The 18,354-nt window shown below is 37.5% G+C and overlaps 2 protein-coding genes across 2 annotated transcripts in view; one reads left to right on the top strand and one right to left on the bottom strand.

The window, feature by feature from the left end:
- Positions 1-11,760, top strand: part of LOC134740513 (neuroligin-1-like) — a 314,697-nt gene extending 302,937 nt beyond the window's left edge. Inside the window, exons 14-15 of the mRNA XM_063673019.1 lie at positions 5,266-5,345; positions 7,048-11,760. Coding sequence (XP_063529089.1) covers positions 5,266-5,345; positions 7,048-7,131 — 164 coding nt within the window. The 3' untranslated portion in view covers positions 7,132-11,760. The remainder of the gene's footprint in view (positions 1-5,265; positions 5,346-7,047) is intronic.
- The window catches only part of LOC134740887 (integrin beta pat-3-like), a 394,139-nt gene that overhangs the window by 335,156 nt on the left and 40,629 nt on the right, over positions 1-18,354 (bottom strand). The window lies entirely within an intron of this gene.

Raw genomic sequence — 18,354 nt, 5'->3', positions numbered from 1 at the left:
ATCATTCTCTTATTTTAGAAGTTACAGGGGGGGGGGGGGGGACACATTTTACCACTTTGGAAGTGTCTCTCGCGCAAACTATTCAGTTTAGAAAGATATGATATTCCTCCTCAATATCATTTTTTAAAGACCTATCCATAGATACCCCACACGTATGGGTTTGATGAAAAAAAAAATTTGAGTTTCAGTTCTAATTTTTTTTTTCTATTTTTGTGTGAAAATCTTAATGCAGTTCACAACATACATCTACTTACCAAGTTTTAACATTATAGTTTTTATAGTTTCGGAAAAAAGTGGCTGTGACATACGGACGGACAGACAGACAGACATGACGAATCCATAAGGGTTCCGTTTTTTGCCATTTGGCTACGGAACCCTAAAAAGCGCCGCGCTTGAAAACCGCCTTTGTGTGAATACATACATGGTTACACATTTGTCATTCAAACGCTTTTTTAACGCGCGTTGAAAAAACTCTCGTGCGAATGGGGCCTTATTTACCGACTATAGTTGGTTAAACCAAATTGGCAGTAAATAAGAACAAAAAAACTATACTCATCCTTTTCTTTTGGGTGCTAGTACCAGTGAAAGACAAAGATAGTATGATTCTCTCTGTCTATGTTTGAAATGAGCATGAATCTAGATTCATGTTTGACAAACTATAGCAATTTTATTTGGTATGAAGTTAGCTGCATAGTTCGTGTTTAATAATCAACTTCAAGTATATTATTATTTAGTCGACGTGGCCTTGTTCAGTTACGCGTTTGTACTTACAATTTGTCCTCTAATTTGTTTGTAAAACTTATGAAAGTGGCTACATTAACTATGGATGAAGTCGTTTCTTGTGAAGGGAAGGGATGTGTCCACGTATTACTCAACGAAGGCAAGGTAAAATCGTTAAACTTTGTAGAAAAACGGGATATCATTTCCGCGCCAAAATCAACACACGACTTTTGTATTCTCAGATAAGTCAATCGCATAAGAGAAAATTCTGTACGGCCGTTTACAAGGGATTGTTGTTTTACTTCAATTAAAGCGTAAATAATTAGTGTGACAGAGAAAAATGCCTGCAACTTGCAAACTTCGGTGTTCGCGGTAGGCCCTGATATGTTTGTAAAATTATATCTAGTAGTAGTATGAGTATGCCCTGTGCGCTTTCGGCTTGCCTTACTCCAAAACTCTAGGCACGCCACTGATGATTAGCCCAGAATTTTGAATTCAGAGAATTATAAACATTATATGATAGCTTAAATAATATTATTAATATTAAATTAACAATAAACACACATATATACAAGAAAGTAAATTACGTTGACCGCGTAGACGTGAGTAAATATGTCAATGTCAAAACTGGTAGTTTGCTAAGGATTTCGATAGGTAATTTACCGTTTACTCATACGTTTGATATTTAGTTCTTTAGGTGACACCTAGAGGCGCTGTACAATACTCCGATATAATTCTTGCTCTGTTTTTTAGTATAACTTAGAAAGGGACAGCATCGTTTGCAGTGGAGTGAAGTTGGGCACATAATACGTAAACCGACGTAAATATGTGACGTACGGCGCGTTTATTCACTTAAAGTAAGTGAAATTTACTCTGGCAACTGATGGTAGAGGTACTGGTGTTACATGCGCGTTTACGAAAACGCAAAAAAATGCGATTTTCACATTTCTTGATTTATTTCATATTTTTGACCGCGTTCAGTTTTGTAGTTAGTAGTAGTAAAACAGTTTATTGTACAAAAGTCAAAATAAAACAGGCAAAATAACATTCGTCATTAGTACAAAGGCGAACTTATCCCTTTAAGGGATCTCTCTTAATTGTATAAAAATTATTAAAAAAAAACATGCAAGTAGTCAAAAACAAAGATCTAAGAACTAACCACTCGAGGTCTAATCTATAGCTGTAAATTCAAGAAGCCCATTACCTGAAATATAATATAATATATCTATACTATATATCCATACTAATATTATAAATGCGAAAGTCTGTCTGTCTGTCTGTCTGTGTGTTGCCTCTTCACGCTTAAACCGCTGAACCGATTGAGTTGAAATTTGACGTAGAGATAGTTCGAGTCCCGGGGAAGGACATAGGGTAGTGATTATACCAGAAATCGCCCTTTAGGGGAGTGAAAGGGGGGGTGGAAATTTGTATGGGGAATCAATAAGCACTAAACCGATTTACATGAAATTGGGTATGGAGACTATGGAGGTAGTTTGAGTCCCGGAAACCCCAAAAAATTATCTTATCTTATATTCTCTTCTCTTCTCTTCTCTTCTATTCTCTTCTCTTCTCTTCTCTTCTCTTCTCTTCTCTTCTCTTCTCTTCTCTTCTCTTCTCTTCTCTTCTCTTCTCTTCTCTTCTCTTCTCTTCTCTTCTCTTATCCTATCTTACCTTATCTTATCTTATATATAGTATGCTCAAATTGTATAATTGCTATGAGAATTTTTCCAGGCGCTATACTTTAAGTGCCGTTACTAAGTCCACGCAGACGAAGTCGCGGGCAAAAGCTAGTAATTTTATAAATACGAAAGTCTCTGTCGGTCTGTCTGTCTGTCTGTGTGTTACCTCTTCACGCTTAAACCGCTGAACCGATTTATTTGAAATTTGGCATAGAGATAATTTGAGTCTCGGGGAAGGACATAGGATAGTTTTTATGTCGGAAATCATCCCGAAAGCTAGTTTACAAATATTCTCAAAACTTGTGATAATTGCCTGGTACCAAAGTTAAATGAAACCGTAACCACGTATCTAACGTGTGTTCAAACTGCGATAACATTTGCGAATACCCGTATGTATAAAGTTCAACTTCAATCACCTCATTCGACGAAGTTGGGACACCACAACACCGCGATCTTAGTGTTTTTGTTTACACGCTGAAGAGAACTAAGTATTAAAGGCTAGACTACGTCACGACGCGCTAACAAGGCGGAACAGGCCAAATTATTGAAAACTAGCTTTTGCCCGCGACTTCGTCTGCGTGGACTTAGTAACAGCCAGCAGCTAAAGTAAGTATAGCGCCTGGAATTTTTTTTATAGCAATCATTTAATTTGAGCACATTATGATGCACACAAATTAGCAGGCACTTCATTAATTATCTCAATTCCACCCCGCTTTTTACTATCTTAAGGGATGATTTTCGCGATAAAAACTATCCTATGTCCTTCTCAGGGACCCAACCTATCTCTATGCCAAATTTCATCAAAATCGATTCAGCGGTTTAAGCGTGAAGAGGGAACACACAGACAGACAGACTTTCGCATTTATAATATTAGTATGGAGTATGGATATGGATGACGCAATAAACATTAATCATTGTGTAAACAGGCCCTAATGTAAAGGCCAGCCACACTTAATCCATACTAATATTATAAATGCGAAAGTCTGTCTGTCTGTCTTTCTGTCTGTGTGTTCCCTCTTCACGCTTAAACCGCTGAATTGATTTAGATGAAATTTGGCATAGAGATAGGTTGAGTCCCTGAGAAGGACATAGGATAGTATTTATCTCGAAAATCATCCCTTAAGAAAGTAAAAAGTGGGGTGGAATTGAGATAACTAATGAAGTGCCTGCTAATTTGTGTGCATAATATGGTCAAGAATTTTCCACGCAAAGTCCACGCAGACGAAGTCGCGGGCAAAAGCTAGTATGTAAATAACCAGCTAGTTTTTTTTAAAACACATCTGCGTCGGGTTGATTCGGCCCCTAGAAGTCTTAATTGCGATGTTAACAAATTGCCGCAGCGAAATTAATTAACCTCCACAACGTTTGTAAAATGATAAATTTTCGTTTTGCATGCTGCCTCTATAGGTACATTCTCTACAAGCGCGTATCTTTTATAAGACCCTCGGTTTTTGACGGGCCTTTTGAAGTCGGATTTAACGATACATTCAACGTTTGATGGTTGTTTGAGCGTGTTTATCAATGTATTTTATGTTTTACTCGCAAAAATGATGGGTGATGTTTGCGATTATGCGTTTTGTATTGAGAAGAGATTTGTTTTGATATCGATGATTGATGAATGAATAAATATTTCTTAACAGTTTTGAATGATTCACGGTTAGTTTCACTAGACTTATCCCCCACCCACCCGCTATCTTTAGTTTACCCGTGAACAAGATGCATGTAACTGCGTCGAAATATCGGGAGTTAAAAGACAATACTAAAGGTAATCCCGGTCAATTAAGTCAAGTAAATATTTATTAACTGCTGATAGGTGTATTTTGATGTGGAAAAAAGAAAAGTTGTTTGTCATCATTAGTCATGTTTATTTGTATATTATCCATACCTAATTTGTATTTTAACTTCTTGGCTGTGTATGATAAGGATCTTTAAGCATTTTTTTTCTAAAGTTATGTGCTAATTTTATGTGCTTTGATCGTTTTTAGGGTTCCGTACCCAAAGGGTAAAAACGAGACCCTATTACTAAGACTCCGCTGTCCGTCTGTCCATCTGTCCGTCTGTCTGCCTGTATCTCATGAACCGTGATAGCTAGACAGTTGAAATTTTCACAGATGACGTATTTCTCTTGCCGCTATAACAACAAATACTAAAAAGTACGGAACCCTCGGTGCGCGAGTCCGACTCGCACTTGGCCGGTTTTTTTCTTTAGTAAGTATCTCAAGATTTAATACTTTTCGGGAACTGTTTTAATATACTTATTTAGATCAGCCTCAATCCGCGGCTTCGTCCACGTAGCTTCTATTACTCCCTTTTTCATTCACTTAAGAGTTTAATTTCAAAAAGATCGTTAAGTAGTGAGGAAACTTTCAAGATCTCTTCAATAGTTTGTGAGTTGTGTTTCAGGATTTAATTATTATAGTACATTTTACAACTAGTGTGAAAAGACATTTCACACGTGTTGTAAACGACGTTTTTTAATACAATTGCGAAAAAATAATAAATTAATATATCATTAGTAGAATCATACCACCAAACCAAACCAAAACCAAAAGTACCTATACAGCCCGCGATACTTGAGCTGCCGCAGCCCGCGATACCTTCATACTCGTGCGCGCCCCGGCCGCGGCCGCCGCGGGCCCGGCGCGGGTTGGTCAACGACACCGAGGAGTAACGAGTGAGGCCCGCGTACCTGCTCAAGCTAAATTACATTTTAACTGCGTTTCGAAAGTATAGTTTGGAACTAAAAAGTAAAAAGCACTAGTTCGAGAAATTGAGCTTCTCGCACGCTACGCAGCCACAAAAAGTACCACTTTTTGTGCAACTGTATTAAAAAAAATATTATGTAATCTATACATTTTGTTAATAGGGAGCTGCAGCAGTCGCGCAGCCACGGGGTCCCTCAACAGTGACCCCACCGCTCCGTCCCCGAGGAAAAGCACCCTCAAGGTAATATCATTCAACTTCCAACTATTTATATCTAATCGCATTGAAAATAAAATAAATTCGGTTTAAAGAGAGAATAAACTTGAAAGAAAAAGAAAACAAATATTTTACCAATGTCACTGTGTTTCGCGTTATCTGTTTTAACATTAAGCGAGGTTTAGACTAGCAAGAACTTTGCAATTTTCGTTACATTACGGTATCTGATCAAACTTTTGAATACAGTTTACTTTAGTAGTCGGCAATGTAACTTAAATTGCATGCAAGTTCTTGGTAGTCTCAACCTCGCTTTATGTTTTTATGTGTTAGTCCAAAAACTTTGATGAGTTTGTTAAACTTTGATAAGTACTGAACACCGTCCTATACACTTATGAGTCAATAAAATAGTCAATTTTCTATATATGTAAATTCAAAATCTTTTATGTAAGAAAAATGAAAAGAGGCTTATACCTAGCAGTAGGGCGTATTATGGGCTGGCAAAGATCATATTTATGCCACAACGTGACTGTGATCTGAATATGTGGTATTTTCTATAAAAAGGGACCTTATTGTCGATGGCGCTTACGCCATTATTAACGATGCTCCGATATAAATACAATGCCGCGATACGTTGTGCAGCGTAAGCGCCATCGACAATAAGGTCCCTTTTCATAGAAAATGCCCCATATAATCCATGCGTACAAAGCAAATTTATTTGCATAAGTATTTTCTACATACAGTAACAGTTGGTAATATTGAATGTGTGCCGACATGTCAATACTTTTATCGCTGCATGAATAATAAAATCTTTATTGAATTGTTCAGATTTACGCCATGTTTGACGTCGTGGAATATTATTTTATGGCTACTATCGTTTGGTTATTTGTATAAAACATTTTTCAAGACATCAAAGCTTTTCCAAACTAATGCAAAGAATATAAATCCTTGTATTGGCTTTTTCAATAAATGAAAATTATTAGCAATTGGCATGACCTGAGCGATTTCAAATACTTTGGTGCGCCTACGGATCTCTATATTTCTGATTCTGTCTTGCAATTTGATTACTTGCATGACCAAACCTTTTGAATATATTGCATTTCAAACTATGTTAAGGCGGTTCCCTGAGCCAGAAGGCGAAAAATCTCCTTATATGATCATGTTTTTCTAAGAGGCGTTAATATTCGTAGACGTCGAAAAAAAAAATGTAGTTCATGACTATATGATCTTTAACATCATTGCTTCCGATACACGAATTATGACACTTCGCTCGATACAATTAATTCCCAAAGTAACGTCTAACTCGAACTTTTAATCCTACTTTACTCGGTTATTTATTATGTGATATAAACAAAAAAAGAAGAAAAAACAATCTTAACTTAAATAGTAATTTCATAGCTTTCGATTTTCGATATTGTAAGGTAACGTTTTTAAAATAAATAAAAATCTACAAAATTTGATCAAAATTGACACTTGGCGCGTATGATCTTTCCCGTTCTTTCTTACGAAATGTGACAGTGACAGCGGCAAACCGATGGAACGGCCTTAACATAATTTTTATCAAGCAAATATGACTGAAAGCGATACTACATTCATTTATGTAAAAAGAAAAGCAAGTCGCAATTTCGAGTCTTGTGTGAAGCGGGGAATTTTTATATTTTCCTTTTAATATAAAAGTATGTTATGTTGCAATATTATGTTGTGTTACTAACATATGTTTAAATTCCAACAGCGCAGCAGCGAAACCGAACTGAAGGAGCGTCCGACCGCCGCGCCAGCAAAAAAGCGCGTCCAAATCCAAGAGATCTCAGTCTAGAAGAATTCTAGAAAGATCCAGCAGAATCCAGGAGGATCCTGGACAGTCCGGGTACCATATTGGCAAAAATAGCATCCAAATCCAAGAGATCTCAAATTAAAAGACTTACTAGAAGGATTTAAGAGGACCCCTGTAGCGTCTCTGCAGGATCGGAGCCCCACGCTGGCAAAAATGCATCCAAATCCAGAAGATCTCAGTCTAGAAGAATCCAGAAGGTACCTTGAAGCTTTCCTGGAAAGTCCATGACCATGCTGGCATAAACTCCAGGAGATCTCAATCTAGAAGACTTAGTATGGAGCTTTCCTGAAGATGTCTAATCGGTTCAGTAAACTTCTCGGACGATTCCAATTTTTTGAAGACAAGTGACAAGTTAGACTGTAATGACATTTGTGGGTAACAATTTCAAAGGTTCCAGTGTGACATAATAATTTAATAAAGTGAGAAGTTAAATTTAATGGAATTTTAAAAACATGCGTGCACATCAAGAAAGAAAAAGAGAGTGTACCTCTCTCTGTGTGTGAAGATGCAATACTGACAATTAATGAACTAAAACTAAATTAGATGAATAACCTAGTTGGGCAAGTACTTTATGATATTATTTATATATTATAAATAAGTATATGTATTCTTGGCTATTTAATTCCTTGCTTGCATATTATAAGTGAGTCTATACATGTTTATAACACCTAACAAAAAGAATGGAATATAGAGGAATTTACATAAAAAACATAACAAGTCAATTTTGAAAACATTTCCTCAACCCGGCTTTTTTTCAAGTTTCAATTTTGCTTTTAAAAATATAATTTGGGAGAAACAAATATCAAATTTATTTAGACAAGTATGCAATACAATTTTTTTCGTAGGTTTCTTTATTGATTTGTGATTGTTATAGGGCATCTCACTCGCACCAATGTATAGTTAAATTCACCGGCGAGAAATGATAAAATGAGATCAAAATTTAATTTACATCGATTTGTAAGTTCAATTCAGACTTTTTGCCTAAACGTACATTTAGACCAATGAATGACCCTCGATTTTAATTAGTTTAAAAACAAAGAAAAAGAATATTACGTTGAACTTTCAAATACGCGTAAAATAACCCAACCTACAGTGTGCAGCCGGTTAAAAAGCACTTCTAAAACGGAGGATTTAGCCTGCGAACATAATAGAGAGGAAGTTTTGATGAACATTCCAGATAATCGCTTGAGCTGACACGAAACTTCAAAATACTAACGATTTTCTAAAATATACCTTATCTTACACAACTTTAAGTCCACATTCAAATGAAAAAATGAATTCTTTTTAAAAGTCCTTGACAGACGTAACCTAATTTTCGAAATGTGAGGGTAGTAAGAGATAAAAGTGTCCAAGTGTAGTGAAAATGAAATTGTGAAGTGAGATGGAAGCGGTGTGCTGATATTGCTCGGCGAGCCCAGGTGGACGGTCTGTTACTCTCTGCAAGAGTCCAATATGAACAGTAGGAACAAATCTACCATGACGAAATCGTGTCAATCGTCAGTAGTTAACGTCAATCGAAAAGAAAATGAAGCACGGAAATAATCATATGATTTTCTTGTGGAACTGTTAATTCCCAAACATTTTATTAGCATTGGATGTCGTTGACGATTGTCAAAATGATATTTGATTAACAGGCATATTGTAATTTTAATTATAGGATATGAATTCAAATGTCAGTGTCAAAAGTTTTCGTTGAAGGAATGTTACTTTTGACACTGAAGGATCCGATCCCCATCTAATTCAGATCGAATTCATATATACCTAATTAATAAATAATAAATAAATAAATATTATAGGACATTCTTACACAGATTGACTAAGCCCCACGGTAAGCCCAAGGAGGCTTGTGTTATGAGTACTCAGACAACGATATATATAATATATAAATACTTAAATACATAGAAAACACCCATGACTCAGGAGCAAATATCTGTGCTCATCACACAAATGAATGCCCTTACCGGGATTCGAACCCAGGACCATCGGCTTCACAGGCAGGGTCATTACCCACTAGGCCAGACCGGTCGTCCGCCAGTTTGTTCACTGCACAAATAAAATTTTATAAAATTTGAATCAATCGACAAAGTTACGATTTTGGTATAGGAATTTCTATATAAAAAAAACTACGAATTAATATGACAGTGATTGGATATGCGTAATAATGTGGCATGTGGACTATGGCTCAAATTTCAATCAGAATTTAGCTTGTAAGTTGTATTTTTAATGTAATATTATAAAACACACTAATTTTTTTAAATATTATTAATACTATTTCTAATACGCATCATCAGTTGGATACAAGTCAACTGTTTTTTATATTATTTGTAAAAACAAGTCTTTGAACATGTTGTAAATAGAAAATCCTGCATAAATGTTTTTCATTTTACTCGCAATAATAAAATGTGCGAATGTGTACGTAAGTTAGCATAGCAACTGTGAAAATGTAAAAATATGGATGCATTGTATAACTAACTTCCTTGGTAAAATTGGATATTCAGAATGTCTGTATGTATAATTGTCGTTATTATCTACTTTGCAAATTTTATGCAGTGTACAATGTACCGTTTGGAATGCAGTGAAGTAAACTTTACAATATATTATATAAGATTTTAAATAACGTTGTACATTTCTGATTTAGCTGTCACTAGATAGCTTAAACCGAAAAAACATATATGTATAATAATAAAATAACAAATATACATTATAATTATTTAATTTTGCACGAGGTGGTTTTACAAAAATACCTTGACATAAAATTTCATAAATTTCTGATTCTGAGTGTAAGTAAAACTGATATCATATGCCTTCTTCTGTATAACATTGACATTTCAAAAAGTTTATGAGTAATGAAGTAAAATTTGACATTAAAGAAAAATAATATAAATGTGGTTTTAAACATTAATCAACTTAATCATTTGACGGACCCTTCGTGCAAAATTGTAAAAAGATTTGTTTACCTACTGCAATAATTTTACTGTGGTTTGCTTGAGCCAGTCGAGCGAGAGCTGCGTGTATGTGTGTGTACGTTATATGTCCGTATGTGCGGAGCACTTCTACCTCTGACCAAATGTATGGTTTTAGTCTCAGTTACAACCTGATACTCCAATCAACGAAGGCTTCTATTTCGTTCTTTTTTACCATTTTCTTCTTTTCAAAATTGTTGATATTAAGTTGTTCTTTTACTCACCACCACTTTTTTTTAGCTTTAAAATTTTAGATGTTTATATCGCCACACTGTAAATAGCAAAAAATGCCTTCGTTGAATGGTTTATTGAACATGTTGTTTACTTAAAGATATATCGAATTTAATCCTAGATGAATTATATTATACATTTCATTAAATATCGTTAGAAAATCAGAACTTTAGTTCGGAGTTTACTCCTACTTGTTATCTTCCAATTTCTTTAGTAGAATTGTTAAATTGTTTACTTAAAATGGTGTTATTAAGAATAGTGTATCCTTCATCATCATCATCATGTCAACCGATAGACGTCCACTGCTGGACATAGGCCTCCCCCAAGGCTCGCCACTCCAACCGATCCTGTGCCGCTCGCATCCACCGAATTCCCGCGACCTTCACCAGGTCGTCGCTAAATTTTATATGTATATCCTTAACTTTTTTAAACTAATATTCTAAAACTCTGTTCTGTTCAAGAAAAAACTTTTCCAGTTTTCTACAAAACTTAAGTCTTTTAATTATGATCAATCGCAAAAAAATGTGACGAGTTGCATATATCGTGACAAACTGAAAAATATCAAAATCTGAATAATAGTGACTTATAATAATAAATCCGAACTTACGCATGATTCGAAAAACCCTAATACAAATTTCACAATCTAAGAACTAAAGTTAAAGGTACAGTTTTTCTGGAAAACCCAAAAACTATATCATCATCATCATCATCATGTCAGCCGATCGACGTCCACTGCTGGACATAGGCCTCCCCCAAGGCACGCCACTCCGACCGATCCTGTGCCGCTCGCAACCACCGAATTCCCGCGACCTTCACCAGGTCGTCGCTAAATTTTATATGTATATCCTTAACTTTTTTAAACTAATATTCTAACAAAACTCTGTTCTGTTCAAGAAAAAACTTTTCCAGTTTTCTACAAAACTTAAGTCTTTCAATTATGATTAATCGCAAAAAAATGTGACGAGTTCCATATAACGTGACAAACTGAAAAATATCAAAATCTGAATAATAGTGACTTATATTAATAAATCCGAACTTACGCATGATTCGAAAAACCCTAATACAAAATTCACAATCTAAGAACTAAAGTTAAAGGTACAGTTTTTCTGGAAAACCCAAAAACTATATGATCATCATCATCATGTCAGCCGATAGACGTCCACTGCTGGACATAGGCCTCCCCCTAGGCTCGCCACTCCGGCCGATCCTGTGCCGCTCGCATCCACCGAATTCCCGCGACCTTCACCAGGTCGTCGCTCCACCTCGTTGGAGGCCTACCGGCAGTTCGTCTTCAACTATATATGTAAATATAATCCCAATTTTCGAACTCATGATTAATTTTATTATTAATATACTGTGGTACTGTAAATAGACAATTGTAGAATAAATCTGTACATAATAGAAATAATAGTCGGTATTCGTGAACTCCATGAAAAGAGGTTTTAATAAAGGCCATTTTTCCTGAACGATTCGTATTATTTCTCAGGACATTTTTATTGGGGTCTCTTAAACTATTTTATAGATGGCGCCAGCATAGGTTTTACCTGCCAGTCCTACGAAGTGTCAAATTGTTATTTTTTTAGGGTTCCGTACCCAAAGGGTCAAACGGGGCCCTATTACTAAGACTCCGCTGTCCGTCTGTCCGTCTATCCGTCTGTCCGTCTGTCCGTCTGTCCGTCTGTCCGTCTGTCCGTCTGTCCGTCTGTCAGCAGGCTGTATCTCATGAACCGTGATAGCTAGACAGTTGAAATTTTCACAGTTATGTATATCTGTTGCCGCTATAACAACAAATACAAAAAAAGTACGGAACCCTAGGTGCAAGAGCGCGACTCGCACTTGGCTGGTTTTTTGGAATTTTATGGCCCGGATGCCCTTTTTGCCAAATTTCATAGAACAAAACGGAACAGGTAAAAATTATGCTGGCGCCATCTATAAAAATCTTTGACTAGTCCCTAAGTTCCCAACTATGATCTAAAATGAATTCGAATATGTTCGTTTAGGTGTGACTATTATTTGAATTATTTTTCTCATATGTAGAAAAAACCTAAACATTGGTATTTATAAATACCTTAATGCATATTGAAATCGTGGACCATAATCATAATAATTTTTTTTCTCGCAAGTGTGTTGAAAAACGTCGTATGAAACGCGTGTGCATTGGTCATTACACACATCGGCTTTCTTATTGCGATTACAATATGGCCTCGTGTGTGATGACCAACTTAGCATACTTGTATCATAATGTACTAATGTATAAAACCAATTTACACGTCAATGATAAATAATTAATAATAATGATTTACTAATAATTAAATAGTGATATAGTTATTACAAACAGTTCAACACACAAACTAGTCATAGGTTGTAGTACTGGACTATTTTACAGGACACATTTTCAAAATGAAGACTTTTTTGGTCCAGCGTGAGAATTCGACGTCCAGCAATGTCGTACCTTCGGACACCTCAGGTGTTCGTTCAATTCAATTTACCACATTCCGTGACCGTTTGAAACTTCTTTTCTAAGTAATAGTACGTGAGCGTTTTCCAAATATATTTTTTAAGAATTCGGGTTTGGAGTTTCCTTTTCAAGTGTAAATAGGCAGCTTTTAGGTAAGTAGTTTCTTCCTCGACCTGATCGTCATTTACCATCAAGTAAGATTGTGAATAAATATTTGATGAAAAAACATACCTACCGGAAAATAGCCTTCTTAAAAAATATACCGGATAATTTCATAGAAAATAATAATGTTTTCAGAGCATCACAAAATCTTTACAATAGCTGTTTTAAAGATGTAGGTAATGTTTTTACGACACATTTATAGTTAGATATCTAAGACACCTAAGTATTTGAAAGAAGCGTCGGCAACCCTAGCGTTGTGCCGGTGCGCGCGGTGCGGGGAGCGGCGCGTTGAAGGTCACTGTATTTTTTGCGTTTTCTTTAAGAGATAAGTATCTCTGTTCGTAAGAACTATTATATAATCTGTGAAAAAGTGACCAAGTCCACAAATCAAAATATTTCATAAAAATAATTTGATTTGTTCCCTAGTTGGTTGGAAGAAGTAAATTAAAGTTAGTTAGTTAGGATCTAGTATAAATTTAATATACGCGATATAATCCGTTTACATGGTTTTATTTAACTATTTCAATAATAGGTATTTAAACTCAATACTTTATTTATTGCCATAAGTCTGCAACGATTTTGATAGCACACGCAGTGCAAGTGTTATTTTAAACGTCAAACCTATGAAATTATGACGTATAAATAACACTAGCACCAAAATACGCAATACGTATACGTACACATCAGTACGCCAAAATGTTATGAAGAGAAAAAAACAATTATAAACTGTAATCGATGTCATATATTAAAGAAAAAGGAAGGAAGCCCTCTAGTGTTGAAGGCCGAATACTGGAGGGCTTTGTCACTTTTTCTTTAATATATGACATCTATTACAGTTTATAATTTATATATAGTAGTGTGACTACTTAAAAAACACAAATCAAAATATTTAATAAAATAATTTGATTTGTTCCCAAAGTTGTCTTTAAAAAAATATATATATAAAATGAGTTTTAGCAAAAAATTCTAACAATAATTAAGGGAATTACTCAAGTAGCACTTTCGACGAAAAGCCGTAAACAGTAATAGAGTTACGAGACATCATAAAATTGCCACTGGAAGTTTAATTTCTCGAGGGAACTTGTAATGCAATCAATACCGATCCAAGTCGTGCCGTCGGGTATGTTAAGGGGCCCACTGACTATCAGTCCGCCGGACGATATCGGCCTGTCAGTTAGAACAAAAATTTGACAGTTCCAAACAACTGACAGGCCTATATCGTCCGGCGGAATGATAGTTAGTGGGCCCCTTTATGTCGTAGTTGGTCGCGTTCACGTTTTTTAGGGTTCCGTACCTCAAAAGGAAAAAACGGAACCCTTATAGGATCACTCGTGCGTCTGTCTGTCTGTGCGTCTCTCTCTCCGAAACCACTGGACCAACTAAGTTGAAATTTGGTACACATATGTAAGTTTGTGACCCAAAAGCCAGACATGTAACGTAAACAAATTAATTTTAAACATTGCATTCATAAAATTCGATTGGGGTTTTTTATTAAAAAAAAACCGGCCAAGTGCGAGTCGGACTCGCGCACCGAGGGTTCCGTACTTTTTAGTATTTGTTGTTATAGCGGCAACAATCTGTGAAAATTTCAACAGTCTAGCTATCACGGTACATGAGATACAGCCTGGTGATAGACAGACGGACGGACGGACAGACGGAAAGACGGACAGCGGCGTCTTAGTAATAGGGTCCCGTTTTTACCCTTTGGGTACGGAACCCTAAAAAAAAGACATCATCGCTAGGCTCCCGGTAATGTTACAATTAATGTTCTAATACATGGAGCTCTTAGGGCTATGCCCCTGATCCATTAGCGAAGCCGCCTCTTTGTGTAGTATCTCTTTTAATAGATAGCGGAGATTACGTCAGCGTTTCTGATTAACACTGCAATTTTAAATCCGCCATTGTTGCCCAACTTGATTAACTTACACTTCGACAGTCATCCTGATACACAACTTTCTAAGAGATACTTTATCTTCAAACTTCAGGAATTAAAGATAACAAAGAATATTCCCTGAAAAATATGGAACAATGGAGATCAGTATAATTTTCCCGGCGAGGGGGTAATTTTAACTTCCGGAAGTGTTAAAAGTTCGGCGGGGAGAATGGAAGACTTTAGAGTTTTTTTGTTGGCAATTTTGTTGACTATTTGAGGCAGTTTCTTTTCAAGTTATGGGTGAATACGAAAGTGACGGCGTATGCCAGAGTTGAATAACTACAGTTTTGAAAGTTGTTTAAGAGAGTAGTGAGTCTATGATAGATCTTCATGCAAGATAAAATGAAGTCTGTGATGAATTTGCTTCTAAATAGCGTTTATTTGTTGATATAGACACTTTTTAGGGTTCCGTACCCAAAGGATAAAAACGGGACCCTATTACTAAGACTAAAGGGGCCCACTGACTATCAGTCCGCCGGACGATAACGGCCTGTCAGTTGTTCGGAACTGTCAAATTTTTGTTCTAACTGACAGGCCGATATCGTCCGACGGACTGATAGTTAGTGGGCCCCTTTAATTCGCTGTCTGTCTGTCCGTCTGTCACCAGGCTGTATCTCATGAACGGTGATAGCTAGACATTTGAAATTTTCACAGATGTATTTCTGTTGCCGCTATAACAACGAATACTAAAAACAGAATAAAATAAATATTTAAGGGGGGCTCCCATATAACCCATGGTACGGAACCCTTCGTGCGTGAGTCCAACTCGCACTTGGCCGATTTTTTTTATATAACGTATCGTTCGGATTCAGATTGCACCGGTGTCCGCAGCATTCATCATCATCATCATCATCATGTCAGCCGATAGACGTCCACTGCTGGACATAGGCCTCCCCCAAGGCTCGCCACTCCGACCGATCCTGTGCCGCTCGCAACCACCGAATTCCCGCGACCTTCACCAAGTCGTCGCTCCATCTTGTTGGAGGCCTACCGGCAGTTCGTCTTCCGGTACGCGGACGCCACTCCAGAATCTTCCGGCCCCACCGGCCATCAGTTCTGCGAGCAATGTGCCCCGCCCACTGCCACTTAAGGTTTGCAATTCTGCGAGCTATGTCGGTGACCCTAGTTCTACTGCGGATATCATTATTTCTGACTCTATCACGCAGAGAAACCCCGAGCATAGCTCTCTCCATTGCCCTTTGCGTGACCTTGAGCCTTCTTATGAGGCCCATTGTTAGCGCCCACGTCTCAGATCCGTATGTCATCACTGGCAACACACACTGGTCAAAGACTTTTGACTTAAGACACTGCGGCAAATAAAACCCAGACCCCTAGTCCGCAGCATTACTGCAGAAAAATTCAGAAAGGTCATTTTATCGAAAAATTTATATTAAATTTGAAATTTGCGGTTGTAATGCAGTCGGCAGATTTACTGCTGCAATATTGCAGCGCCTCCATTCTGCGAACTGCATTGCTGCTGCTTAGTGGGTAATAGTGACCCTGCCTGTGAAGCCGATGGTCCTGGGTTCGAATCCCGTAAGGGCATTTATTTGTGTGATGAACGCAAACATTTGTTCCTGAGTCATGGGTGTTTTCTGTTGATATAAAGTATATATTTCTCTATATGAAAATGAAAAAATGAAAATCAAAAATATGTTTATTTTGCACACAAAGATGGGAATTTGCAGATGGAGTATACATGAGGTCCAGGTTGCGCGCATACAGCGGTACATTTATAACAGTATGAACAGGGGTCCCCAAACTAGGCATAGCCTGTATCTTGGGCGACCAGTTAGTGAATTAAAAACTAGACTGAAAAAAAAAGTATGTCTAAAGATGAAGATAGGTGCTAATGCTAATAAATAACCTTAGCTACTAGGGATTTACGTTGGTCAGTCTGTCAGTCAAGTCTCTTACGGCTAAGTGTCTATACCTATAGGTTAAGTGTCTAATTATGTAACATAGAGTACCACTACATATGGACAGAAATTGAGGCTTATGGCTGCGATATTTAAAGCATTATACAATTATACAATTTAGAGCATTATACCTATACAATGTTTCCTTTCTCCATACAAGTGCACCGTAGCGTCACTGCACTATCTCCTCAGTCTTATTATAATCGATAGTTAGCAACCAGTCACAAATAACTCGCTTTGCCTGTGAAACAGGGAGGTCCTTGATGTAACAGTGTTTTAGTATTGAATTGTACACTGATGTTTTTCCATAGCTGCCAAATCTCTTTGCCAATTTAGTTTTAGTTGGGGGTTTTTTTAGTATGAAAGTGCGCTTTTTTAGCATTTCTCTGTGCAATTCCGAGCCGATCAAGTTTTTATGGGTAAGTATACATGATCGGAGTATAAAGAGCTGTCGAATGTTCAAGACCCGGGCTTCTTTGTATAATTGAGACGTGGGGAAGAGAAAGGGTTTTCTAAGCATGACTTTTAGTACAGATCTTTGAGCCCGTTCTGCTACTATGAGTATAAGTATGTATATCGTCGCCTAGCACCCATAGTACAAGCTTTGCCTAGTTTGGGGCTAGGTTGATTTGCGTAAGATGTTCCCTAATATTTATATGTCAAATCGATGTGTCTGCCGAGATTTTAACATTCGCGGCAGGAATGCAGTCAGCAGTAATGTCGCTCTGCAAAACTGCAGCAGTAAGAACGGTACTTTATCTAATCTACAACAACATACTCAATAAATCTACTCTGTACTAATATAAAAGCACCCAACCCGATGAGCTCAGGCTACAAACAATTACACCCAATGAATAATCCATTTTATAATCGGGATGCACTTAATTTATGATCGGGATATGATTTGTGGACTACCGTGAGAGAGCGAGAGATGATACGTCTGGAACGGGTGCGAGAGAGGAAGATGATAGGCAATTAGGGTTAGGTTACACTGAGACCAAGGCTCCGTCACACACGCGCGTTTTGCGGGCGGAGCGTGAGCGGAGCGCGATGAGAGCGCTCCCGTCGCGCCGGCGTCCGCTCACGCTCCGCCCGCAAAACGCGCATGTGTGACGGAGCCTTTAGTTAGGTTGTAGAGAGATCGTTGTAGGTAATAAATTGAGCTGCTGGAGGGTGTCAACTACAGGAGAATTACTGAAGTGGTACTGCTGTGGCGTTTTCACATCGTACGATCCGATATCGGATGTAGGATCCGACATCCGCGTAGTCAAGCCGCGGGGGCGCGCCCGGACGCCGTCTTTAGCGGTCACGCACACTAAAACAAGCATTATGCCTACACAAACGTACACAAACAAATATTATCGGTCCGACAGCTGACGGGGGGCTCCGACATGGCTGAATTTATCGGAAGCGCCTTTCCGATATCGGATGTCGGAGGGCCGGAGGGCGCCTATAGCAAAAACAGCTGCAGGAGAGTACCATTGGCATTAAATCCGCCTTCGAGTGTATTACACTGATATCGGATTGATATCTGAATGA

The sequence above is a fragment of the Cydia strobilella genome, chromosome 4, assembly GCF_947568885.1.
Source record: "Cydia strobilella chromosome 4, ilCydStro3.1, whole genome shotgun sequence".
NCBI lineage: Eukaryota > Metazoa > Arthropoda > Insecta > Lepidoptera > Tortricidae > Cydia > Cydia strobilella.
The sequence above is the reverse complement of the archived record's forward strand: the minus strand, read 5'-3'. Positions and strand labels throughout refer to the sequence as shown.